This window comes from Phalacrocorax carbo, chromosome Z, assembly GCF_963921805.1.
Source record: "Phalacrocorax carbo chromosome Z, bPhaCar2.1, whole genome shotgun sequence".
NCBI lineage: Eukaryota > Metazoa > Chordata > Aves > Suliformes > Phalacrocoracidae > Phalacrocorax > Phalacrocorax carbo.
In genome coordinates this window covers 35,663,320-35,689,795 of record NC_087548.1, presented here as the reverse complement: position 1 = coordinate 35,689,795, position 26,476 = coordinate 35,663,320, and the positions used below count along the sequence as shown (strand labels likewise).

The window sequence follows — 26,476 nt, the reverse complement described above, 5'->3', positions numbered from 1 at the left end:
GTAGTCAAGAGATAAGATGATATACTCCAGATGTGTGCTTTTTCTGCTGCAGGATATTGTAAGATGCTAATCCCCACATCACAGTGGGAAGGACTATATTAATAAGGGACAGATTCTTTCTGCTACTGTAAAATAGGAGTCTGTATACCTTCTCTCTGTTTTCTTCGTGACAGTTTAGGAGACATGCTTCATGGATGGCTGAGGCAGTTGTGAACCATAACTGAGTTGCATGTTACCAGTCATTCTAAGAAGGTGAAAATCTAGATATAAGCAATCAGTAGTAACAAGCTTGTCTAACATTTCGTTTCACAGCAGGAATCAGTAACTTCAAGTAAGCAGTGGTCTGGGTTGCTTTCATAGCATCTCAGACATTCCTAAAGACATTTCCAATTGGAAGTACACAAAACAGGCTGCCAAGAGATGCATACGGACTGTTTTCTTAGTCTAGCAGTTTTTCTGCGGGGAAGTCCTTTGCACCTTTTGAGTTCCATTCAGATACTTCACTTCAGCTTCAGTGACAGCTCGTTCACAGGCTCTTTCTGGGAACACCTCAGGTTCGGTCTGGAGCCATTGAGTTGTTATTTGCCATTTTTCCCCATTAGTTTTTTTTATTTAAAGAAAAACTTTTTCTTTCAACAAGTCGTATTTAAAATCTGCTCCTATAAGTGAATGTTAAAATTACCGGAAGAAGAAACTTCTCTTAGTAGGATTGTTTTAATTAGAGTACTGTGTCCAGTTCTGGCTACTCAGTACAAGACAGACATGGACATAGTGGGGAGTCTCATGAAGGGCCGTGAAGATGAAGGGACTGGAGCATCTCTGCTATGAGAAAAGACTGAGAGCTGGGACTTTGCAGCCTCAGGGGGCTCAGGAGTGTTCTCATCAGTGTACACAAATAACCTGAAGCAGAGAGACAGAGTCAGGCTCTTTTCATTGAGTGACAGGACCAGAGGCAGTGGGCATCAGCACAGGAGATGAAATGTAGGAGGTTCCCTCTGAATGTCAGGATGCACTTATTCACTGTGAGTGTGACCGAGTGCTGGCACAGGTTATCCAGGGAGGTTGTGGAGTCTCTGTCCTTGGAGATATTTAGAAGCTGTCCAGACATGGTCCTGGGCAACTGGCTCTGGGTGGCCCTGCTTGAGCAGTAGGGTTGGACCAGATTGAATTACAGAATGAATGAAGTAATGCAGTAGGCTTGCACAAATTTTCTTCTGAATTCTCACCTGAACTTTAGAAATCCTGTTTTGATAGCCTCTCTTTCTGTCCCGTGCTATGCGTTGTTAAAAGCAGGCTTTATTCGGAGCAAATCAGGCCATTAGGATTTAGCCAGCTCTTGTTTTTACGTATGGGCAGTTCCTGTTGGTGCTAAGTAGTATGTCTGCAAATGGCTTACTAGATTTGACATTCTGTAAAATAAATCAGGATGTAAAGCAGGCAGAGTAAGGTTTCTCAATCTGAAATAAAACCACCAGTAAGGGTTTAATTCAGAGATAGTTTCTTCGAGCGTCTTTGATGTCATGTCAATCAGTTGTGGATCTTCCATATTTTTTCAAAAAGCACTACCTTTTTTGGTTTAATTCTTAGAATTGAATTATTATGTCACTGTTCTGCCAAGGATTATAGATAAGATGGAGGAACGTTCCACTTTTCCAAGAATAAGAAAATTATCATATCATATTTGTTTTTTGTTTTGGTTTCACCTGTTTCAGCTTACGTCCTGAAATAAGCTTTGTTTCTTCAGTACTTTGCAGGATAACATACAGCTTACAGTGGTGAGACTTCAGAGGTACCATATTTCGTGTCCTTGTTAGTTCCCTTGGCATTTGACTACATTGCAGCTTCATGAGGATGTTGCCTTAGCATCCAATTCTCAAAGCTGGAGAAACAAGTGTGTGCAGTTTCTCCCTCGTAGTAATACGGGAGGGATGCTTATCTGCTTGGTAACAGCCTCTGTGGCTGTTTTAATCTAGAGCTAAGGGGTTTTTGAAGGGTAGGGCGTCTGGATGTTTTAGTCAGGGAGGGAAAGGAAGTTTGAGCACTTGATGTAGGTATTTAGATAGTTTTACTGGGAGTTTATGGGGAAGTTTGCACCTGTTTTAAGGGTAGCAAAGTGGTATAAATGAGCTTTTGAGGCCCCACCTTCCCAACTTTGCCGGAGAGAGGTATGGCACAGGCAACAAAACATTAATGTTGGGGAATTTGGCACAATTTAGCCAATTCACATAAGCTTTTTGTCAGCGATTTTGGTAACGAGAAACAAAGGCAAACAAACACTTGGCTTGGGCAGCTCCTTGTGTGCCTCATCCTTCCCACATCCCTCCTGCCCTGGCTTCTCTTTCGCCTCAGTGTCCCTCATGCCCTGCACAGGTGTCTTGTCTGTGCATCAGCATCCCCCTTCCACAGCATCTCTCCTGCCCTTCTCAGGCAGCTGCTCTTCTCTTCAGTGACGCTTTCCAATAGTTGTTTTGGCGGAGGTTGTGGGTCAGTTTGCCTGTTGCGGAGCCAGCTGGGGCCAGCTGTCAGGGGCTCGGGGCAGTCGCCGGCCGGGCTCCTCACAGGGAGACACCTGCCTGCCAGGTGCATTCCCTCCCCAGCACAGTGTGTTAGAGAAGACCAGTGTAGGCAGCGAGTGATCGTGAAAGTGAAGACAAGTAGTTGGTTATGAAGACTGAGAGGAAAGGTGACGTGCTGATAAGTGATAAGTCACTGATAAGTGAAGATGCTATTTTTCAAACACTATTTTAAAGTGGAGTAGTGTATTATGACCTACTAATATGTTGCAATATTCACTATGTGTTGGTGAATGGACAGATTTTATTTTAGCTGAGGTATTGGAGACTAATGAATGTATCTTAAGGTATTCCTTGATCCTGGTATTTGATCTCCATAAAACTTGTTGATTTTAAAAAAAGGTTCTTGGAGTTAAGCACAGTTACTGGACAGTAGCAGGGAAGACAGAGCTTAAAAATTCAGGGTGAGAAGATAATTCTGGGTTTGGCCACCCAGCAGATAAGGTCAGAGGTGGGTGAGTGATCACACGGAGGTGTTGGCAAAATCAAGCTTTTATTCTAGATACAAGATAATATTAAAGCGACAGGCTTGTCAGCTATTCATATAGAGGGATTCACGTGCAATTTTTTTTTCTTTCTGTCCTTTCACTGGGCATATTTTGTCTTGGTAAGTCCTTCTGAGAGCCACGTTTTCTGTTTAACTGCCAAAACTGGCTGGAATGTTCTGAAAGCAGTATTTATACTTCACAGATGTTGCTTGTAACTGCTAGTAAGGGAGGTAGAGGGCAGAAGGGAGCTTGTGGCTTAGGCTTAAATCCAAAACCACTTCCTCAGTGGGGGAAAAATTAGAGAGTCAGGGGAGTTCTGCCAGCCTTGTTTGAAGGAGCTAATATCTGAGAGTGGGAATGCCATCCACAATGTAATGGAATAAAAGAGTGTAATTTTGGCTTTACCTCCTCTATTTTCACGTTTAACTTTTAATTCTTTAGCCTTTTTTTGTCTGCTTTTGTCTTCTGGAGCAGGTAGTTGGCTTTCGTGGCATTGATAGCTTATTTAAAAATGCTTTTCTTGGCAGTAGCATCACAAGTTGTATTTAACCAAAAACAACCTTTTTTTTTTTAATGTTACATAATAAAAACCTTACATTGCAATATTTTTAGTGTGAAAATAAGTCGTTATAGCATTGGAGCTTGAAAGTTTGATAATGAAAATACAATTTAAACTGAAAAGTGTGGAAATTAATGAAATAAGATATATTTTATATTCTTGTAGCTTTAAGTAGAGGTTCCTTAGGATGATGCTTTCTTCAGTGATGTACAGGTGGCAAAACACCTCTCAGTATCATTATTTTGTAATTCAGGAAGGGATTTAGCTCTCATTTTTTATATTTTTGTATTAAAGTCCCATTCAGCCGTTAACACCCCTGTCAAAGAAACTGTTCAAGAAAGCAGTCAGGAGCCTGCTGAGGGGAGTGAAGAAAAAGCAGGAGCCAAAAGAAGAAAATCTTCTGTCCCAAAAGTAAGTGACTGGATTTGTTTTGTTCTACCAGAAACGTGTGTAAGTCAAAACTGTATTGCAAGGTTTTTACTTCAGTACTTTAAGTGTTTTACTGTTGTAACTGCTTTGCTTTTGCTTCTTTTCAGGCATACATACAGGAATATTTTTGTCCTCCTGTATTCCTTTCAAGGTCCTGTCCATATTTTTGAAAACTAACTTCTTTACCGGTCTATATTTCTAAACCATAACACACTTAAACTAAATTTGTACGGTACTACCTAGGCAGGAAAAGGTGGAAATGATCATGAAGATTTAGCTTTAAGCTTCCCTTTCTGTTTTTGAAGACTTTTTAATGTCATAGGGCAGGTATGACTGTCGTTTTCAATTATGACAGTTTCTGTTGCAAAGCTTCACAGAGCATTAGGTTCTGTCTGTGCTGAAAGGGTTTCTCAGTGTTTTTGCCAGAACAGACTATAAGAATCAGTTTGAATTAGGCCATACTCCTAATGGACTCATCAGGTTATAAACAGATATAAAGGATTTCATAGCTGTATCAAGTGAACTCCGAGTCAGGAAAGTATCTGTGAGTACTTGGTATAGAGTAGTTTACACAGACAGAGTTTAGCTTCTTTTGTAAATGTGTAACTACCATAGAAACCTTCTGAAACAAGGTTGTGTTTTCTTTAAAGATGTTGTATTCATAATAAGAAGGTGCGTTTCTGTCTGAAACAGCTTTGTTTCAGCTTACTGGTGCTGTACATAGCTTGTACTTTAAGAAGTGAACCTTCCCAGCTTACTATACACTTAATGATATTAGTGTAGCACACTGATTTGAACTTGCATGTTTTTGTTTGTTCATATGGGGTTATTTTTAATATGGCATGGAGGAGATGTTATGTTTCATCTCAGTTTTTTTTAAGGAGAACAGAATCCTAAAATGACAAAAATTGTGGTGCAGGTGGGATTGATACATTTATGGTATCTCATTTATTTTTAACTCGTTTCTAGAAATTACTACTCTACAGGATGAGCAGTGCCCTTAAATTAAGTGTCAAACTATGTTGAATAGACTTGCCTTAATTTTGACCATTTTCCATTTTGATTATTTTCAAAGATTTAATGTAGTTCTGTGTAGGTGTAGCTGGCTTTCCTTTAGTATTGATTCACAGTTGCAGCTGAAGAAGTTGCAATGTGTCACGTACTAGTGGATGTTTCTCATGTAGGACTAGTGTCTAGTAGCTGTAATAGCTTGTTTTTTCAAGAGGAAAAAAGACCTTTGGGGGGAGAAAAATTATTGTACTGGTAGTACATTCATAGATGATGTCAAGAGTTGTTTTGATGAGTTGGAGACTGCAGAGTTATTGATGGGTTATTTCTCCCTACTTCTTACTGCTTAAGAGTGTTCCTTAATTTAGTACTTCCACATGTGGAAAGTCAGTGTCATTTGGGTTGTAACAACTATACTTCAGGAGCACTCTTCAATATGTAATTTCCTGGTAGCATTAGTAAACTAGCACTGTTCTTCCTTCTTGCCCACGCACACTGCTGATAAAAGCATTTGTTCCCCAGCATTTGCTGCTGTAAGGGGAAAACTTCTTTTAAACCAGACTGGTTCATCAGTGTGCTTCACTGTGAATTTATGCAGCAAGCAGCATGTGCTAGTGGGGATGGCGATGACTTACCCTTCAGGAGAAACATGAAGTTTGCTTTCAGGGTATGCTGAGCTGGCACCGTGAAAGAGAAACAGGAGACATAAGATCCAGTTAAACACAAAAATGGAATGAAAGATCCTGAACAGGTCCTTTTACATATTACTCAGAGTACAAGGCAAAATACAGAGTAAACTTACTCTCACTCCTTTTGACATTAGTGTAGCTATAACATTCTTTTAAGCAGTCATTGTACTCTTCCTGTGGTTTTAGTGTACCAGTGTTTCTTCTGTCTTAAAATAGTAATCTGTAGAAAGACTCAGTGGTAATACATGTCTTCAAGTAATAAGAAATATTGCATGGTAGCCTTGTCCCTGAGTTGTTTTATTCAATGTTGAAGTTTTAACAACTGTAGCTACTTTAAAGGGGAATTTCATAAAAGGTGCTTGCAAGTGGGACAAGGCAATAGTATTAAAGTTGGGAGAATGAACTGAAGAAAAAACATACACATACATAGGCTGCAAGGAAGTGCTGGTTATTTTCAAGTAAATTATTACAAACCCTTGATTTTTCAAGGCTTAACTGCTCACCTAAACCAAAAGCAAGTAATTTACGGTTTAAAAAATCCCCAACCAAACAGGAAAAAGGCATGGAATTGATTACACCAATTATCACTAATTACTCTCTTCAGATGGGATAAAACAACTTGTTTGTCATCTGTTCAATACGTTAAGTCTTTGTTTAGTAGAGTGATATTCTTTGCTAAATGTGGCCTGTGACTTGGATATCCATTTGTATGTACAGATACACACAATCCAAATGAATCTTGAATGTGAACATGAGCATTTCTAAGTGCTCATGTAATAGCGATATGGTGAAAAATTAGTTATCGTGAAGACAAAGTAGAATTGAAGTTTCATGATAGTATATTGCTGTATTCTGACCTGTTCTGACAACCACCTGCAACTGTGTGCTAGAGAAAGTGGTCCTGCCTTAGGCTTTTAATGTGTACTTAAGAAAGGAGTGTATCTACAGATCTAAACTATTTAAAGTGAAAAGCAGCCTGATGGTTGTTAGCATGTTCTTTTAACTATGAAATAATACTTTTTACTATGTTGACTTCCCTTTGCAGTTACTACCTAAAGGGGACAACTTACCTACAGAAGCTGAAACAGAGGAAAAGGAGATGGATACTTCAAAGGAAGATGATCTACCTTCTGAAAAAAACAGTAAAGTAGTATGTAAAACTTTTTTCTATGTACCAGATAACGCTTTAATAGTAATGTTGATTGGTGTGAATATGTTACTGAGTACCAAGAAGCTACAGTTATTACTAATGTGACAGTCTCAGGAGCTGTTTAATTATATAAATATTTGTATGTGTTTATATTGAAGCTTTCATTGGAGAGGAAACTTCTAGTCTGGCTTGTCTGTAAGTCCAGTTGGAACAGTGTGGTTTTTATCACATACTCTGTATTGCAAATTTAGATAACTAGATAAAAAGTTCAGACAGACTAAAAGATGACTACATACCTTTATTTAAAAGAGAATATTATTTAGTACTTATTTCTTCTCTTTCAGAAAAAATCCTCATTACCAGCTAATCAGGATTTTAATAATCAGGAGTTGTCTTCATATATATTATAGGATTTTTGTCTAAATTATGTGCTAGAGGCTTCAGTTGTGGGAAAATCTTGAAATAATTAAAAATACATCTTTGCTTTGTTAAGACTCTCAGCACTATTTTCTAACTTCACAGGATGTGGTGAAAACAAGTGACACTTCTCTTCCTAAAGTTGCTAGGAGAGGAAGAAAAAGAAAGGTAACAATATGTTTAATTACTTCACCTTGCTGGAATTTTTGGATGTGGTGATACTGGATACTATTTTCTTTAATGACAGATTATGCGTAAGTTGAAGTGCTTGATAGCCTCCCTCCCCCCATCCAAATGGCTGAAAGGTTTATGGGAATGAAAGTTTTCCCAGACGGTGTTTTGCAAGACTTAACTCTGTTTGAACTTCATGTGGAGTAGGGAGTTCCCATCTTCCCAAACAGTCCATTGCAAATAAGAAAAACTAAGATACAAACTCTTGCTAACAAAATATTCTGGTTTGAAGCTCTGAAAAATAAATTTTTATAATATTCATCACACTCAACTAACACCTGAAATACTCTGCCTTTTCATGAAGCTGTGACTTTTGTGGTCTCTTCAACCTGGGGATAATTTGAGTTACTTTGAAAAAGGCAGTTCCAGCTGCTTGCTCAGCATGCTGCAGCATTCGTGTTCCTGTGGTCACATGGCAAAGCAGATCAGGGTACTGACCCAACTGAAATGTAAATTGAAGTGGGGCAAAGTTTAATTTTAATTTGAAATCATTTAACTTGTAACTTCCCATCCCTGCTGTCAGCGCTGATGAGTGCAAAGAAACTGTGACCTTAGTATGTTTGTCACAGGTAAGTAGCATGCGGAGCATCATTTGCTTCACAAAAAAGAAGGATATGTGTTCGGATGCTCTTACAAAAATTACTTGAATATTTTAAAATATAGTTTAAAGAATACCTTATTTTTTAAAAAAAGGTAATTTTAAAAAAGTAAACCTAAAATAAAATTCAAAGAAAGCTAGCCTGAAACAGCAAGAAGTCAAAAGCATGTCTGTGACTATGCATACTTGCAATTTCAGCTTGTAAGGAGAGAAGCCTCACAGATGACACACAAAAAAGAATCTCATTCTTTACTTTTTCAAAAGCCACTCAAATCTTGTGGTTTGGTGTTTTTTTGTTTTGTTTGAGGTGGGTTTTTTTTTACATTATAAGGCACTGCAAGGCTAAGTCAACTTGCGCTGTCACATTTACTAGCTTCAGCTGACAGACTTCGTGTTTGGCACATACTGTGTGTGGCAAGGGGGCTAACCAGAAATTTGCATTACTACAGGCCATTGCTGAACAGAAAAACCTAATATTTCAAGGGATGTGGTATGTGTTTGTGGGTCAGAAGGGAGGGTTGGCTATGCAGTTATGACTTTGAATGCATTTCTTATTTGCCTTAAGAAACACAGTGTTTTCTTTTCCTGTGATTGTAAAAAAGCATTCTAACAGGTACTTTTCTGCCTTGATTTAAACAGTCTTTTTGTAGACTGGTGGAAAGCAGAATTAATGAGAGATGTACCTCTACTCTGTTCTATATTTAAGTTTACCTGTGTTATTTAAAATGGTCTTTTATTATAGGTGCCCACAAAGAATATTAAGGTAAATATGTATTTGCCTCTAACTTTTTTGTTGCTGCTAGCTAATGCTCCTGTACCCAGGATACCAAATTTCATGAATATTTTCTCCAGTTGGGATTTTTCTCAACTCTTTTTCATCTGTATGTGTGGATATAGAATGTTTTGTGTGTATGTGTCCTTTCATCAAGATCTCCTTTTGTCGTAAGTTCAATCTGACTTTGCAACGTAGCTCCCCTAAAATGACTGTGTAGATGAAGGTCATTATGTCCAGTTACTGCAGGTCAACATACAATTTTTCATTGTCAATAACCAGCTATAGAGCTAGAAGCAGGTGTTTTTTTCTGAATACCTCCATCTACTGGCTTGATACTTCAATGCAGCTAGGGGAGATGATAGCATCTAAAAGAGTATTTGTTTATGGGGTGCAAAAGCCTGCTTAAAACTGTGTTTTGGCATGCTGTTATAGTGATCTTAATACTTAAAAAATAATCTTTTTCCTTCGTCCTACTAAGGCAGTTCATTGTTTTGAAGATGAATGAGCTAGTTGAAATTATATTAAACATTACTATATCGGGTAGCGATGGTACCTAGAGGGTAAAATTAGTGGTATTTAAATGTAATGTTACAAAATCCACAATCTTTTTTCACGTGTGGAAGCAATAGTGTAATAATATGTTTCTAGAAGCTTAAAACCGTTGTGTGAGAAAGTAATTGAGAAACTGGTGCCCTGTTTTTTCACCTGTGAAATTCTTTCTTTAAATTAGGCTGAAAAACAAACTGAAGCTGAGGAAGCCGCAGCAGTGATGGTGGCAGCAGCTCCTGTGCCAGTGTCTCCAAAAGTAAGCCCCAAAAGAGGACGACCAGCAGGTAACTTCAAAAGACTTTTTATTTTTTCACCACAGAAATACCTTAGAAGAATTAGTTGGGGAGCTGTCTCTTTCCCCTAAAGTGCTATAGAGTATTTTCTCAAGCCAAAGGCAATCTTTGCTAACAGATTGTAATGAGGAAACACCTCATCTCAGACCAAAGAATTTAGGACATAGGTCGATTTAAATTGTAAGCATTAATGCTTCGTTCTCTAAATAAGACTCGTTTTGGGGTACAGTTATCACCTTTAGAAAAGCCTTCTTCATAGAAAGCTGCGAAAGTATAGATGTACAGTAAGAGCTGTGCTTGCATTGTTGCTCCATAAAGGCTTATATTCATTAAAGGTCTATAGAATACTTCAGTTGTATTAGAACATCCATAAAACAAAATTATGAGAACTGGGAGGATGCAGCCTGTAGGTGGAGCTCAGAGGACAGTAAAAACAAATGGAGAGCTGGAGGGACTTGTTTAAAAACATATTTAAAGCAGTCTATGGAGATTGATAGACAAACGAAAAGAAGATATAACCGCTTTTCTAAAAATGTATAATTAGAACCATTTGGTGATAATTCTGCAGTGCTTGTTTGTTTCAAAGTAGCAATGATCTAATTCATTGGAATTTTTGTGGTAAGCTCGCAGATATTCTTGAATTGATCATCAGAACCAGAAAACAGTTCTTGCAGCAGTTAAGTACATTGTATGAGTGTCTAGTCTGGGAAACAAATAATTTATACTTACCTGTATCTGCTGACAATATGAAAATAACTTTCAGAAGGTGCAACCACAGTTAACTAGACTTAAAATGTTTTGCCTTGGAAACTGTGAGGAAATTATGTATTTCAGCTCCCTTCCCCCTCCCCTCCCTCTCATTACATGTACTAAATGTACTTTTTTAATACTTCTGTGGTTTTATCTACAATTTTTTGTTAGGTTTTTTTGTTTGGCTTTGGTCTTTTAACTATTGTATGCGAGAGGAGGAAAGGATCTAGAAAAGATGCTGTCACCCCCTGTATAAAATGCCTTTTTATAAGATGTACTATGCAGCCTTTTCTGGTGGTGATACAATGCATGCACCTCTTGCGTAACAGTGCTTCATGCTACCACCACCAGTACTTCCAAACACTCAATATGGGGTTTCCTAACCATGTGTGTACACTGTGTATCGGACAAGCACTTGAAGGATATAAGTGCCAAGAAATCAGACACACTGTCTTATTCCTAACAATATGGTGAATCTGAGGAAATGAGAAGTTTTTCTCTCTGCTGTGGTGTAGTGGTAGAACTTCTTGACAGTGGTTTGTTATCAAGAAATGTGATGGAAGCCCCATGATAAATCTAAAACTACTGGCAAACAGGCTGTGTAAAAATGGACACAGAATGACTTGCTATTCTCTAATGCCAGACTTGTTCATATAAGTTACGCAACATGTGAAACATCCTGACTGCAGAGAGTGCAAAAAACCACAAGAATTGGTAATTGGAGCCTGTGGCTAGAAGACCAGCAAAGTTTAATATACCAATTAGCTAAAAAAACTACCAAAACTTAAATTTTTCAGAGAGATCTTGATTAAAGTTCAGTACTTGAAGTTTTTATAACAGCAAAGTTAGGGTATGTATTTTGATTTAAGTGTAGCTTCTGTCTATTGAGTAAGAGCTTTCCTCATAGACGAGGAGCAGGTGGTGGCTGTGGACTAACCTGTTTTTTCTGTATAAATTCTAGCTTCTGAAATAAAGGTTCCAAAACCAAGGGGAAGACCCAAATTGGTGAAACCACCTTGTCTTTCAGAGAGTGACTTGTGAGTTGATCTGTTTTGTTTCTTAATAAAAAGCTTCTTCATTGTAAACCATGGTGTTCCTTATGTTAAGACTTCATAATTAGTACTCAGTTTCTGATAGGTTTTTGTGCCTTTAGTGTTCAGTATGAGTTTCTGTTTGCTTGGATGCTCTTACTCACAGGTCAGAGAATTAATACGTAGGAACTCAAGGTAGTACATTTCTGGAACAATAGCCAAAAGAAGTTAACCTTCCTAACTGGTGACATCTGTGCAAAATTCCTTGTATAATTTTATGCTGGGTGAAGAAGAAAAGATATCTACTGAGAGAAAAGACAAGATCATGCAAGACTAAAATATTGTTTGTGGGTTTTTTGTTTGTTTGTTTTTTTTGTTTGGTTTTTTGGGTTTTTTTATTATTATTTTTGCTTCAGAAATCTCCTCTGTTGGAATTCCAACGCTACTTGTTACCTAAATTTTGGGTTTACCCTCTTTGGTTCTTTTGTCAAGTCCTTAGTGGTTCTAGTAACTGAAGGGAAAGTTGAGCATTAGCATAGTCTTCTACAGATCAGCAGATGCACAGTTTCAGTATATGTACACCTTAAACAAATATACTTTATAAAACTAGTTTACAGTGTATGCATCCTTGGTTCTGGAGACGTGTGTGTAGAGAACTTCTAAGCATTAACTTTGTTTTTGATCTATAGACGTATTAACATTAGCTTTGTTAGGGCCTCCATACTTCTGTTTTTTGCACAGGTAGTGGGCTATAATTTTAGAAAAAGACCAAGTATTTTTTGAAGAGTCATTAAATGAACTGAGAGTAAACTAACTTCATAATTTTTAATATTCTGTGGTAAAAAGAGTCAACATCCTGACTTAGTGAGTTTAAAACATCACATTCTTCTGCAGATACTGGATATGATGCCTAAATACTGTTCATGTTTTAGTGTTAATGAGGAGGAGAAGGCAAAGAAAAAAGGACCAGAAGAAAAGCCCAAAAAGCAAGGGAAAAAAGATGAAGAAGGTCAGAAGGAAGAGGAGAAATCAAAGAAGGAGTTTGACAAAAAGGAAGGAAAGAAAGAGGCTGAACCAAAAAGGAAAAATGCTGCAAAAATGGGTTCTGCATCAGCTTCTGATTCTGAAGAGGATGGAGAAGAACAAGAAGGTGACAAGGTACAATTCTGCTTTCCTGATCTAATTGTTACAGAGGACAGTAACTTCAAGAACTCTCGTCAGTGATATTAATGCCAGATCTTAGTAAAGTTTGGAGCCCTGTGTCTGGCAGATACAGACATACAGAATAAAACTGCAGAACTTCATTTGTCAGATAATTATTACAGGAACTTCTTTGGTATTTTCTAAGACACTTTTCAACAAAAGATTTAAATGTAGCAGTTATTTATTTTGTCAGAAGGCTTCTTCCATCTATGTTCCTTGGAACACAGACTTTTTTTGCCTTGGGCGCGTCTAAGAGAACATTCGGCTTGAAATAAAAGTTTTTAAAAGGTATAAAGCTGTCCCTAGCCAGTCATTTGGAATGTCTTCAATTTTCTGGTGCTTAGGATATTTGCTTTCTATTAGAAAAGCAAAAAGGGAGAAAGGACTAAAGTTCAGAACTTATCAGAGTGTGGAAGTCTTGTATTTAGTTGCAGGGAAAGCCAGTTCTTGTAGGTTGTTTCATGAAGCAGAATTGCTTCAGAGATACTTGGTGTAGGGAGGGTTACCTGTTCACAGAAACAATCTAATAATCTTGCTTTTCAGTAATCTAAAGATTCCTTTTCTTTTTCTGAACCTAAAATTCTGAATAAAAACAGAAGAAAAAAGGGGGAAGAAGCTTTCAGGCATCTCATAGAAGGAGTATTGTAAGAGGCCAACATGAGAGAGAAGTAACAGAAAGAAAGCGTAAGCAAGAGGAACAGACAGAATCTGAATCGTGAGTATGTTTTAACACATGATGTCTGCAAGTTTTAGGAGTACTGAAAGGAGGAGACAATACCTGGGAAAAATTCCAAACTGGTTTGCACTGTGTTCTGTTGCTCTTTCCCCCCACCTTTTTTTTGTCTATTTTAACTTGTTTGTAAGTGGAGAATAAAAAGCTCCTCTAAACCAGTACGTTCTATTGTGGGAGGATGGGAAGAATTGAACCTAGAAATTAAGCTATGTCTGTCTTTCAGTGACTTAGAATTTCTAGGAGAAGACAGCTGGTGTGTTCTGTGTAGAAGTAACTGAAGAGTATTCATGTGAAAAGGGATCAGTATGAAAAACTGTTAAGGACAGCCTGTATTTTTCGTTAAGTCTTGGATACGTTAGATTGAGAACTGGTAGTACCTATTAATCCAGCGTTACGGATTTTAGTTCAGGTCATGGAATTCATAGAGTTGCCTGGAAAACAATTCCTTCTCTGGCAGCTGGAGCACGTACTATCAGACAGAACAAGGGAAAAATTAAGAATTTTTTCCTGGCTTTGAGTGATACCAAGAGCAGTCTGCATTCGGAAGATAAATTACCACAAATGAATCAAGCATAAGAAGGGAGAGAAAATCCTGCCAGAAACTGGGGGTGGGGTGGGGTGGACAATAGGAAGAAATCTGACTCATTCTCAAGAGCTACTCTGCAAATGGGTGAAGAACCTGCCACCATGAGAGATTGATGTTCCCATCCCCAAAGTTGGTGGGAGGGTAGAAGAAAGGGAGAACAAGGTAAAAGTTTGGAGAATACGGAGGAGGAGGATGGTCCCCTTCACCCATAACAACAAAAATTTACCTTTTTCACGTTCTTTAACAAGAACCTAGTTTGTTTGGCGTTTTTTATCCTCTAGTCCTTTGTTCTCCTCTTCCCGTTTCTCATTCTCTGGAAACCTAACATAATACTCTACTTGCCTTCAGCAAACCAAAGCATTTCCAGCTCCAGAGGTACTAAATTGTCCGTAGCATCTTTGCAGCTCTTGATATATCACTATTTAAATCTGACATATGCTGAGTGATTTCTGCAATCAAACTGTCATATATTGATTTGGTTATAATAACCAAATCTCCTCTACTTTTAAATAGCTGTCATATTTTATGCATTAGAGTGTAGAAAGAGCTTTGTTCCAGTAAGATAAAGGAGTAGTAGTTAATGCATAATGAATTTAATTGTAGCTCATGACTAATACCACAAAACTCAATATTGATAAAAAGTAAAAAGACTTCTTTTTGTGCAGTCTGTCTTCAAGTTCTTCTACTAATACCCTGAATATAGGCTGATACCTCTTTATGGTTCCTTTTCTTGTCAGCATAGTTTCCATTTTCTGGTCTTCATGTAGCTACTTCATTTATACTTACGTGTAATAACAGCGCTTTGTACACTGTTCTGTACATATGCAAAGTTTACACGTACTGTATAAATGGCATGAACTTGTGCTGCCAGTTGAAGTAAAATAGTCTTATGTACTTGAAAACTGTTGATTCTGTAACTGGATAGAGTATGAAAGGAATGTGGAAGATGATAGACGTACAGGCCTGAATATTTTGGATGGATGCATATTACTAGGACATGAAGAAAATGAGTCACAGAATATTTAGTCGTGATGTGCTGAAATACAGAGATTCTAAAATGAGGCTTTGAAACCTCTCAGTAAGACAAGACTGAGGAATTGCTATGCAGAGGTTCATGATCTTCTCTGAATAAAGGGTTCAAAAGCCTTTGTTTGAAAGACTTCTGTCTTCGTTCTGTAAATGAGATGGAGACAGGTTTGGTTTTGTTTTTCTTGAGACCCTTTATTTTTAGTGATATAATTAGAGAAAGAGCCAGGAGATTTCAATGAACTTGTAAGAAATCTTCCCTTAGTAGGGTTTGCTTCATGAATATTTAAGTCGTCATTGACACATTTATGGTCAGTTGTAGGATTCTGATACTGTTATAATTAATTATATGAGAAATAAGTCACATCGTAACTGATTATGACTAATTGATCTCTCCATAGTTCCCCATGGTTATGTAAAATAATTTTACTCTTCTTGCCATCATCTTAAAAATATTCTATTTCTCCATACAGTAGTTCTGTACAATGCCATTTTACCAATTTGTCCATGCAACCAAAACAAAATACAGTTTAGAAGTGTGACTTGTTTCTAAAATGCTTTAATTTGCTGTTTCTAGGGAAAACCATCTGTTACTATGGAGGATTTATCAGCAGTATGTCAGCTAACTAATTTTGTTGATTTACTTCAGTCTCTGAAAACCAGGGTTTGGCTCTTTCGGTTTTGCATGCTAATGTTTTACTGACATAATACCTCAAAACATTGCATCTCATCTAAAAATTGGGAAGAAAAGACTGAAAATCTCACTTCACAACATTGTAAAAACTTAACATTTTTGACAGGCAGAGTAAAGAAGAAGGCAAGAAAACAGAAGTTAAGAAGACGGAGAAGAAGAGAGGTTAGTTTAAAGAAGCTAGACAGTATTTTCGGTCATCTTAAATTTTGAACAGAATTATCTTCCTGGATAATTTACTGCTGAGGATGGCTTTGGGCTCTCAGTCCAGGATGCTTGATCCATGACTGCTTCTTCAGATCTGTGAAACAGTGCATTCTTGGTCTTTTACGATCTCTTTCTTTAGTTCATTAGAACAGGTCTTTGCTATTCTCATTTCACTGGCATTCAAGCTTTTAAACATCAATGGTCCCTTCTGTCTGTGAACAAGAAACAAAAGCTCTTGTTCTTTGAACCGAATCACTTTAGTTCCTCCCTGCATTTTTTCCTTTCTGTTTTCTCATAACACAATAGTCTGAGGGACCTCTAGAAAGTATTTTGATGCTACCTGTTACTAAGCAAGAGGCTTGTTCTTCCTAATCAAGAAGCTTAGATTCAGATTACTGTGGTCTTGCCTACTAACCCAGACTTGCAAACTGACTTTCACAGGGATAAGTCATTCCTTTTTTAGTACTCCCATCTTTAAGGGCAATCCAAACCACTGGCTGTAATTTGTAGTATAGCACAGCTCCAGTAGCGTGGACTCCAGTCAACCATGACTGGGGAGGGTGGGGGGAGTATCCAAACTCATCCCAGGTGGATTGGACTTGAAGGAGACTGTTTGCTTGCAGTGTTGTTCAGAATACTACATCCAAACAAAAATCCAAACAGGCATTCAGCATGTGAAATAGAGATGGACATGTTCAGTCATCTTGCAAACTCACTGGTGCATGTGTACTGGGAACATTTTATTTGGGTGGATTTGGACTGTAACTTGAATCATGTCCAATTTACTGAAAACATCCAGGTGTCCTGTCACTAATGGTTTTCCAGCTTTCTAACTCTTAGTATTTATTGAAACTTCCTTTTAACCTGGCCCACAAGTAGAGAATAACAGCTATATACTGAAACAGAAAATTACTTTCAGTTTGTAACTCTATAGGAAAAAATTGTGTAAGTTGCTAATAGTGTTCAGTTTTTAAAAGCTGCATACTTTGTTTCTGATAGTAAGCCCTGTGGTGTATCTATGTGTGCGCCTGCATGGTTATCTGATATAGAGTGCCTGCCCAGATTTTTCTACATGCTATATGAAGTTCAGATTTGTAGAAAGGTTTTTACCAAAACAAACCTGCTGTGACTATCAAATATTCATGCATACTTTTTTTAATCTTCAGAAACATCAATGGATTCTAGGCTTCAACGGATACATGCAGAAATTAAGAACTCCCTGAAAATCGATAATCTTGTAAGTATTTTTTAAAAGCTGATTTATTTGTATAATTCCAGTAGGAAATACTTGGTATGCAGGTCTGTTCGTAATTAATATTCTGAGAATGAATGGAATCTTTTCAGTTTGAAAGATAACTGCTGCTTTAATGAGGTTATGATGGACATAAAAAGATCAACGTCAGCAAGTAAAATTGATTTTGTTCGAAAATACTTCATAATAAATTATTTACCAGAAACATGCAGACAAAATTCTGTCAAATGAAGCAACTGTGTCAGCTCAGCCTGAGCCATGCAGAAGCACCAGAAGGACACGATGAGTGTGGTAGTGGCAGACTCCCTGATGCAGAGGTGGAGGCCCCTATCTACTCACCTCACTCATTGCTGCTGGCACATGGGCAAGGTGGTGGTCCCTTTTTCGAGAAGGAACTTCGAAGGAATGGATAGGACTGGGAGGGAGGTGGCAGGATCTTCCCAACTAACTGGGCCAACAGTAGCAAACTGTTGTTGCCAAGAGGCTGGCCAGCCTGGTTTAAGAGGCTTAAACTAGGAAGAGTAGCTGGGGGGAAAGTGAGGAAGTGGTGGAGCAGGATGGCAATCAAATGATGTAGGGTGATGTAAACAGAATTGGCCTTGTAATCAACAGAATTCCTCAGCAGGACAGGGCTGAAGTGGAATCACCACAAGCATACGCACAGAAGTGAGGAAGTGCTGGCAGCACAGCGTTAAGAGGACTTGGACAGGCTGGAGAAAAGGGCCATCAGGAACCTCATGACATTCAGCAAGGGTTCAAGTTCTGCCCCCAGGGAGGAATAACCCCATGCACCAGCACAGGCTGGGGACTGACTGGCTGGAGAGCAGCTTGTCAGGAAATGCCCTGGGGGTGCTGGCGGAAACCGAGTTTACCATGAGCTAGCGATATGTTTTTGTGGCAAAGGTGGCCGACAGCATCCTGGGCTGCATTAGAAAGAGAGTTGCCAAAATGTGGAAAGAGGTACTAACTGTCTTCTGCTCAGCACTGGTGAGACACTGGATTCTGGTTTTGGGCTCCCCAGTACAGCGGAGATGTGGATGTACTGTAGGCCCTTAAGTAGAGTCTGTTTTGTCCACACAGTAACTGGTAAGCAATCTCCCTGTTTTTTATCTTGACCTACGAGCTTTCTCGTTCTATTTTGCTCCTCTGCACTGTTGAGGAGGGAGAGGTGAGTGGCTAGCTGGGTGGCTGGCTGCTGGCCAAGGCTCACCCACCACAGTGTTAAATAGCAAACATTCATTTCCAGTGTGGCCTATTCTTAAATATTTTTATTTAAGTCTATGCCAATTCTTTGTCTCAAAATATATTTCACCTTAATTAAAATTTAGAAGGCTTTTACTTCACAACTTAATGGTTTGGCTTAAACAAATCATTCTGTCTTGAGCCAGATAGTAAATTCCCCTAAAACAATAATTAAAAACAAAACCAGAAAACCCCAAAACTCTGCCAAACCTCTGATTCAGAGGTGTAATGGAGCAAGTATCTTGCAGTACTGGGAAGAACATCCATTGTTGAGCTACAGCAAGGACACTTAGATTATCACAATTATATTCATCAAGCAAACACAGTAAGAATTCTGCTGAGCATAGTCCCGACATGTTTGTTTAGGTTTTTTAATACTAATTTCCCTTGAGAACAGGAGCTCCAACTTTATACGAGATGCAGAATGTTAGTATGACTTGTGCTGGAGATGAATCTTGTTAGTTCCAAATGGGAATTAAACAAGAGTAGCTGAAGATAAGGAAATTGAGAACTAAGTATTACAGGAAGAAGACTTAAGTACAGTGGTTCTTGGAAATTATTTAGAAGCTCACATCATTACTTCTGGGTGTCCTGAATACTATGTCATTCCTCAACCTTTTAACTGAAAAATGTGCAAAGGCAGTTCTATGTGTTAGCTGCAGTCCATTAAAGATACTTTGCTGCCTTCTCAATGGCAAGTCACCTGGGGAAAATTGTATGGAAAGACTGACTATGGAGAAGAGCCTCAAGCACAGAAGTACTAGAACTGTGAAAGCGGCATAAAGCTCAAGTCTGTATTTTGAAATTATAAAATTATTTTTTTAAATTTTAAGTTATCCAAACAGCATCTGCTTTTTGTTATGGAAGTAGCAGACAGGCAACTAATAGTAATCTTTATTTGCAAGTTTGACTGTATAAATTTTTCTAAAATTAAGTACATAGTCAAATTAAGGATTTATAGGAAGGTGTCATTTCAGGAAGGAAATTAACTTAGTATGGCTAATTAGGGATTATTAACATGGAAGTCTTCAAACTAATTTCTTGTTTATATACAGGATGTGAACAGGTGTATTGAGGCTCTTGATGAGCTTGCATCCCTTCAAGTCACAATGCAACAAGCTCAGAAACATACAGAGATGATTCTGACTCTAAAGAAGGTGAGATCTGCAATGTTAATCCAAGTAATTTGTGTGTTTTCTTAAACTGATATAGCATTATTTGCTACTGGAGTACTGTGCCCGTTTCTGGGTCCCACAATTCAAGGATGTGGACAGACTGGAGAGGGTCCAAAGGAGGGCCATGAAGATGATCAAAGGGCTGGAGAACCTGCCCTATAAGGAAAGACTGGAGGGGTTCAGTCTTTTCCTCCTGGAGAGGTCTCAGGGAGGGCCCCTCATCACAGTATTCCAGTACTTAAAAAGGGCAGCCACAAAGAGGACAGAGGCTCTCCCTTTACAGGGAGCCACGTGGAGAAGACAGGGCAACAGGTACAAGTTGTACTGGGAGAGATTTCAGCTCAACATAAAAATGAAATATTTTTTCAGTGAGAACAATCTTCCCTAGAACAGCCTCCCTGGGGATGTGGTAGAGTCCCCATTGCTGGAGGCTTCCAAGATGTGACCGGACTGGGTGCTCAATAATCTCATCCAGGCTCCCTTTCCCAAAAAGCGTTGGACCAGATGATCTCTCTAGGTCCCTTCCAATCTGAGCTGTTCTGTGATACTTCAGAGAGTGTAAAAGTCTATGGTCTCTCCCATTTCAAGTGAATTTAAGAATTTCATCCAGTATGTGATGACATTATATAGGTATTTAAATACCTAAGTGGAGCTTATTGGTTTATTACTTTGATTTCAGATACGGAAATTCAAAGTCAGCCAAGTTATCATGGAGAAATCTACAATGCTATATAACAAGTTCAAGACCATGTTTCTGGTTGGGGAAGGAGATTCTGTTCTTTCCCAAGTACTAAATAAATCACTTGCTGAGCAGAAGCAGCACGAGGAAGCCAACAAAACCAAAGAACAGTGGAAGAAAGGAACAAACAAAAAAATGGAGAAAGAAAAGGACCAAACAGGTAAGTCATTGTTTTAGTTTCTGGTCATATGAAAGACGTAGTCTCCATCAGTTTCTTAGCCAGGTTCAAAAAATCCTTGATGTAGGAGTTCTGTCCATCTATTAAAACCTTGACGTATTTGAAATAGTCAAGGATAATACTGCTATAATAAGTTTCAAGTTCAAAGGTATAATGTTTTCCATGGTTATTTAACCTCTTTTGCCTGAAGGGAAGGGCTTTTGTCAGAATTGAGTTTAGTGTTTCTTACTTCTCTGTAATATAATTTTCTAACTTTGTTACCTTATGGAATAAAAAAAAATTAAACATGAGGTAGATTAACATATTGCTTACCTTCCATTGCTTGAGTAACCTTTTGGTGCATAGACTTCCACCTATGCTTTAACTGCTTAATTTCCTTCACTAGCCTCTTCCTATATGATACATGTTACTACGTGTAGCAGCAGCTTTTAACCACTTCTGTAATGCAACTGCAGTAGTTCAGTCTAACAATAAAGAAATAATCATCATTTAGGGGAGAAAAGGCCTTTATGTTCTTAGCAGTACTATTCCAGATAAATAATGAGCCCTTACACAAGTACAGCATGATATCGAAAGCTTTCCATGGTAAGCAATAACTTAGATTGGTTATTTAAAAAAAAAATGTAGTAAGAGAGATACTTGTATTTTTAGAGAGAGGAAAAAAATGAAACAGACACACTGGAAAGCTGTGTTGCAAAAAACCTTAAACCCTTGATGACGTAGGAGTTCTACCCATCTATTAAAATGATTTAGATCCTTGAATTTCACAACCAGCAGCGAAAAATTGTATTTACTTTGAACTTGAATCTTGGAGCTAAACTGTTACAGAAAACTTCAGAAGTTACACCACCTGGATCTGGAATAAACAGGTTACTCTGAATTGATGGAGGGTGTCACGGATTCAGAATAACTGTAGTTGAAATACCATTGTGTTTTTAACTCCTAAGAAAACAAGGATGATGATAAAATCCAACCATTTTATGGTGAGAGAAGTATGTATGATACAGTAAAGGTTCCACACAGATCTCTCCCCAATCCAGTGATCAGCACAGCTAATATTTTAACAAAGAATCTAAACTGAAAGACATCCTACACATGGAAGAGTCTGACTAATGAAGCCACTTGGATAAGGGTAACACGAGACTCCAGCAGAACATACTGAAATATCATATTGTTGTCTAGTCAGGTGGAGAAGGTAAGTTTTATCAGAGTAGGGGGATCTTTCATGGAAGTGGATTTTTTCTTCATTTGCTACAAAAGGGAAATTTCAGTTCCTTACGTTTGTACTTCTGCGCTTTTAAAAATTGCTGAACTCTCTTTACAAAGCACAGCAATTAACAGCCATTTGTACTTAAGCTGAAGTACAGCTTCAGGCTATCTGTTTTGTAACAAGATTATAGCATTCATTCTTTCATTGACTTTTTCCTGTGGCATTCAAATTCAGAACTGATTTTGAGCAGGTCTGCACTAGAATGTGATCTTAATGATCTTGTCTGCTTTGTAGTTTCTCTTGTCCCATAAGTATTCTGATGCAGAATGTCCACTTTTTTTTTCCCTTGCTGTAACACAATAGTTTGTAAAGGGGTGGTGGTTTTTTGTAAACCTGTAGCTTCGAATAAAATGGAGTGTCAATTCTGACCTGAAGTGACATTCCTCAGCAATTCACTCAAAATTCACTGGCAGAGCAAAACATGTATTCATTACAGAAATTTTAAACAGGCTAAATATTCCTTCAACTTCACTAAATACAGCTTCTACATGGCACTTTGTTTTTCTGCTTGACAGTTGCATGCTATAACTATACATTTTTATTCCCTATATACTGTTGTCATAATTTTTATTATATACATATTAGAGTTGAGAGTAAATGAGAATCCATGGAACTAATAACCTCCAGTTAAAGTATCAGAAATCCCCCAAAATTGTCTGACCAGGTTAGAGTTGTAAATGGGATTTACTTGTGAAGTATATTCTCTCACTCCTCAGAATATAAATAAGCACTAGTCCTATTATCTGTAGCTGAGCAAGCACAAGAAGAACTCCAAACCTCATGAAATACATACACTGTGCATTTTCCATTATTAAAATTGTGGGATGAAGCTCACCACGTGGACTTTTCAGAAGCTCAAGCTGTATCAGTTAGTGCTTTTTCTATCATTTCAGCTGCTGGGTGTCAAGGTGAGGAGAAAACATTTACAGTGTTTGAGTTGAAGGTAAAGAAACTATCTAGGGCTTTTCATAGCACGGTTTTGCTGCCTGCAGTACTGTTCTGTTTCCCTGCCCTTTCATTTTAAAGGTTCAAAGGTTCTGAATGGAGGGTCTGAAGCTCAAGACACTAACCAGTCACAACACAATGGAGAGAACACCGAAGAAATGAAAGATAAGCGTGAAGCTACCAGTAAGGAAAAGTGAGTTAACCACCTTGCTGAAAATAAGGATCTGTTCTGCTCTAGCAAAATGATGTAAATGCAACAGCAGTAGATTGAAGTTACTTAATGATGGGGAAGTACTGTCTTCTTTACAGAGTTTTCTCTCAGCCTTAGGGAATAATAATAGCATGCAAATCTTTTGAAAGAACATTTTTAAAAGCTGCTTCACTCGCTGCTACAGTGGACTTAAAAGAAAAAAATTACAGGATGTCCTGTTAGGATAAAATCAGCATGTAGTGAGACAGGGCAAAGTACAAGCTTTCTCCTGTGCTTTAGGCTACTTGCTATTATTAAGTTGGAACCAAAGTAAGTCTGAACCAAGTCTTACAGAAACTAATGGGGTTTATCAAGTTTTTTGTGAAATAACGTATCCTAATCAATAGCCAAGCCACTTTCATTACTGTTCTGTAGTATAGCTACAGAAATGCCCAAATGCAGGTTAACTGCAGGCTTGAACTTATAGACTGGTGAAATTTTAGAACTCTGAACGCTTTATAGAGCTTGACGTATTTACCTTTTCCAAACAAGAAGCTGTAAGAATGCTCAAATTTGTCAGGAGGTATTTAAACCTTAGCCTCACTGAAGAATGGTTTTTTGTAATCAAGAACAACAAGCAGTGTATGTCTTGTTAGAATATAGGAAATACTTAATAGAACTTGGTACACAATGAGGAAAAGGCCAAGAATTACCCTTGAGCTGAATTTCTTTGAAGTACTGCTTTGTTTGCTCTGAGCACTTCTGCACCTTGTGCTCAGTGATTTTGGTTTTTTTCTGTCCAGCAGTGTGTATGGAAGGAAGCATTCCTTTCATCACTCTGCAGTGGGCCAGGAGAATCTGCTGCTGCCTGGCATTCTTTTGGCTGTCTGCCAAGTTAAGACTACAAATGAGTGGAATATTGACTGTTACTTATAAGGTAAATCTAAACGGAACAAAACCAAAGAAACCCTTAAGATGAAAAGGAATTTGGTGTGTGCTGAGAGGCAGCCTCAGAGCTACTGGCTTTTGATGACACACCTTTCAGTGTGTCATCACGCTGAAACTTTCAGAGTTTTCAACCAGCGATGCCAAACACTCATTTGATTTGAACAAGCAGGATGTTATGGGAACACACTGAAGGCACAAGTGTAGGGTCCTGACACAGGTTATGCAGCCTGGTGTGCTGCTTAAATAGGTGATTTGGCCAAACCGCAGTATGGTATGAAGAAAGTGCAACACCAGAGTTACCTGAAATCAATAGCAAGGCAGTTCAGTAATAATAGAATACTCTTGGCCAAGTATTTAAGAATAAATGACTACTGCACTGATATTCCAAGGCAGAATTTTTTCATGGCCTGTTCCTTTCCTTGCTCCTGCAGAACCTGACAACACTTGGATTTTTCAGGGAGAGAGACAGTCTCAGATTGCCCTTTGCATTTGTGACTAGAGGAATTAAGGATAAGAATATTGGGGGGCATGTGTGACACCTCAATGGACACTGGTCACAAAAAACTTAAGGCAGATACTTCAGATAGCCTGGAAAATGCTGTTGACTGTCTACACTCCAACAAGTTCTTTGACTTGCCTAAAGAAACAAATACTTTTTACAAAAAGCATGTGTGGCTGTTTGGAGGTGATTTCTGTGGACTTAGCAAATAGTGAGGGTAACAGCCACAAAACAGATTTTATAACACCTCCTCCATCTACCTTGCCTGTTGAGAAATGCATCCACAAACCTGTTCTGAATTCAAGCAAGCTGTAGCGTGGTGTCTGTCTATCATATAACCTTCCATTTCATGCAGTATTTTTTGTTTTTATTTGAAATACTTAGTTTTTTAGAAGTGAGAAACTAGTAAGCAAAACAAGAACAAATCATCCATGTTCAAAACACCCTGCTGTTCCCACTCCTGACTCTAAGCCAAATAATTTGTACATTTCCCCAATCAGAGGGCTGTCTGTTCAGTTCTGAACTTTACTCCCTTTGAGGCAGAACATGTCCATACCTTTCTGAAGATGTACTTGCAACATGTAGTGGATTATTCCTGGCTACTAGAAAAGTTACAATTAGAAAGGAATGCTAAGCCAGAGTGCTTTTCCACCCGAGCTGACACTTGGCAGCAGGCTAGGGAGGACAGCCTTGCATGGAACACAAAGCCCTGGGGAACAGCTGCCGTTCCTGCCAGTTGTACACATGAAGAAACACGATGTCAGTCCCTACCAGCTTAGTGTTGCGTTTGGAGCAGTGTTGTCACAGAGAAGATGGGCGGCTGGTGTCGCTCCCTGCTTCAGCTTTCCAGGCTTCCTCTGATGCTGAACATACATCAGCATCACATGTGTTAGGCTGTACTCATTCATCTGGAGTAAGTCTTGCTCTCTGTGTTTTTATATGGTCAGTAATGTTGCTTTTTTTTGTTTCTAGGACATGCAGTGAAGAGAGCGAGCTTGAAAAGTCAGCAAAAGATTCTGCCTTCGAAAGCAAATGACACCATTGGAGTCTTTTTTCTACATTTGAAATCTATAGGCTGCTGAAAGTTCTAAATTTTCTAAGCATAGTATTTTCAAGTTAACTTTTCTGGAACAAGAGGCCCTTTAATCTTGGTTTAGAAGTACTTAAAACACTTTTGCCGATAGTTTTGTCCAGTATTCACAGGTAACACATTTCAAAAGATGGGATTTCCAGTTAAAAAACAAATGCTTACATGTTACAGGCCTTCTTAGAGTTGTAGTATATTTTTATCTGACTACTGTATGTTTGTCTAGCTAATAGCAGGAAAAAGTGTAAATACTTTCAACTGCCTAACTAACTGCTTCATTTGTATAAAATCTACTCTCTTCCTCTGATACTGACCTCCACTTGTGCATAGTTTTTCAGCCCTTGTTGGGATGTCTTTTCACTGTTTTGTAGGAGTTGGGAGCAGCATTTTTATAGCTGTTAAAATGTTGCTGTATGGGTATACTTAATCACTTCTTTTTTTTAAACAAATTTAGTTCTGTTCTTGCAAAACTCATTGTGCCAATTCACTGCAATGTGGCTTTATGGTATGCTTTTGGTATAGTAAGTATACTAGAAAGAAATCTTGTTTTCACTGAATCTGTTGATGCACACTGGGTGGAAAACACTGTCTTGAACAATTTAGAAATTAAAGAATCTAAACTGCTGAAGAGAGACTGATTCTTAATACTAACCTGTATAGACTAAAACATTCAAAGGAACAAGTGTCTGGTTTTAGTACTATTTCAGTTTTACTGCCTTGGCATTAACTTGGGCATTTCTAACTTGAATTTTAATGGAGACACTGGTAAAGTATTTTAAGAAAAATTTCTAAAGGCATGAAAGGGAATTAAATAGGTGCAAGCTCCTGTGAAAATTCCTTCTTGAAACACAGCCTTTGCCTAATGTCAGAGCTAGAAACAACTTGTGTGCAACTGGATTTCTCACCAGGCAGGTGAGAAAGTAAGAGTTTACTAGACCTAAGATCTTGCTGGGGGGGCTGTCAGG

At 38.2% G+C, this 26,476-nt stretch overlaps 1 protein-coding gene across 1 annotated transcript in view; it reads left to right on the top strand.

Moving 5' to 3' along the window:
• Positions 1 to 26,139, top strand: part of PSIP1 (PC4 and SRSF1 interacting protein 1) — a 33,573-nt gene extending 7,434 nt beyond the window's left edge. The window contains exons 5-17 of the mRNA XM_064439464.1: positions 3,915 to 4,031; positions 6,792 to 6,896; positions 7,419 to 7,481; positions 9,648 to 9,750; positions 11,471 to 11,546; positions 12,473 to 12,698; positions 13,340 to 13,458; positions 15,889 to 15,944; positions 17,153 to 17,223; positions 19,536 to 19,637; positions 20,335 to 20,554; positions 22,869 to 22,980; positions 25,397 to 26,139. Of these exons, the coding sequence (XP_064295534.1) occupies positions 3,915 to 4,031; positions 6,792 to 6,896; positions 7,419 to 7,481; positions 9,648 to 9,750; positions 11,471 to 11,546; positions 12,473 to 12,698; positions 13,340 to 13,458; positions 15,889 to 15,944; positions 17,153 to 17,223; positions 19,536 to 19,637; positions 20,335 to 20,554; positions 22,869 to 22,980; positions 25,397 to 25,460 (1,434 nt within the window). The 3' untranslated portion in view covers positions 25,461 to 26,139. The remainder of the gene's footprint in view (positions 1 to 3,914; positions 4,032 to 6,791; positions 6,897 to 7,418; positions 7,482 to 9,647; positions 9,751 to 11,470; positions 11,547 to 12,472; positions 12,699 to 13,339; positions 13,459 to 15,888; positions 15,945 to 17,152; positions 17,224 to 19,535; positions 19,638 to 20,334; positions 20,555 to 22,868; positions 22,981 to 25,396) is intronic.
• The last annotated feature ends 337 nt before the right edge of the window (positions 26,140 to 26,476 follow it).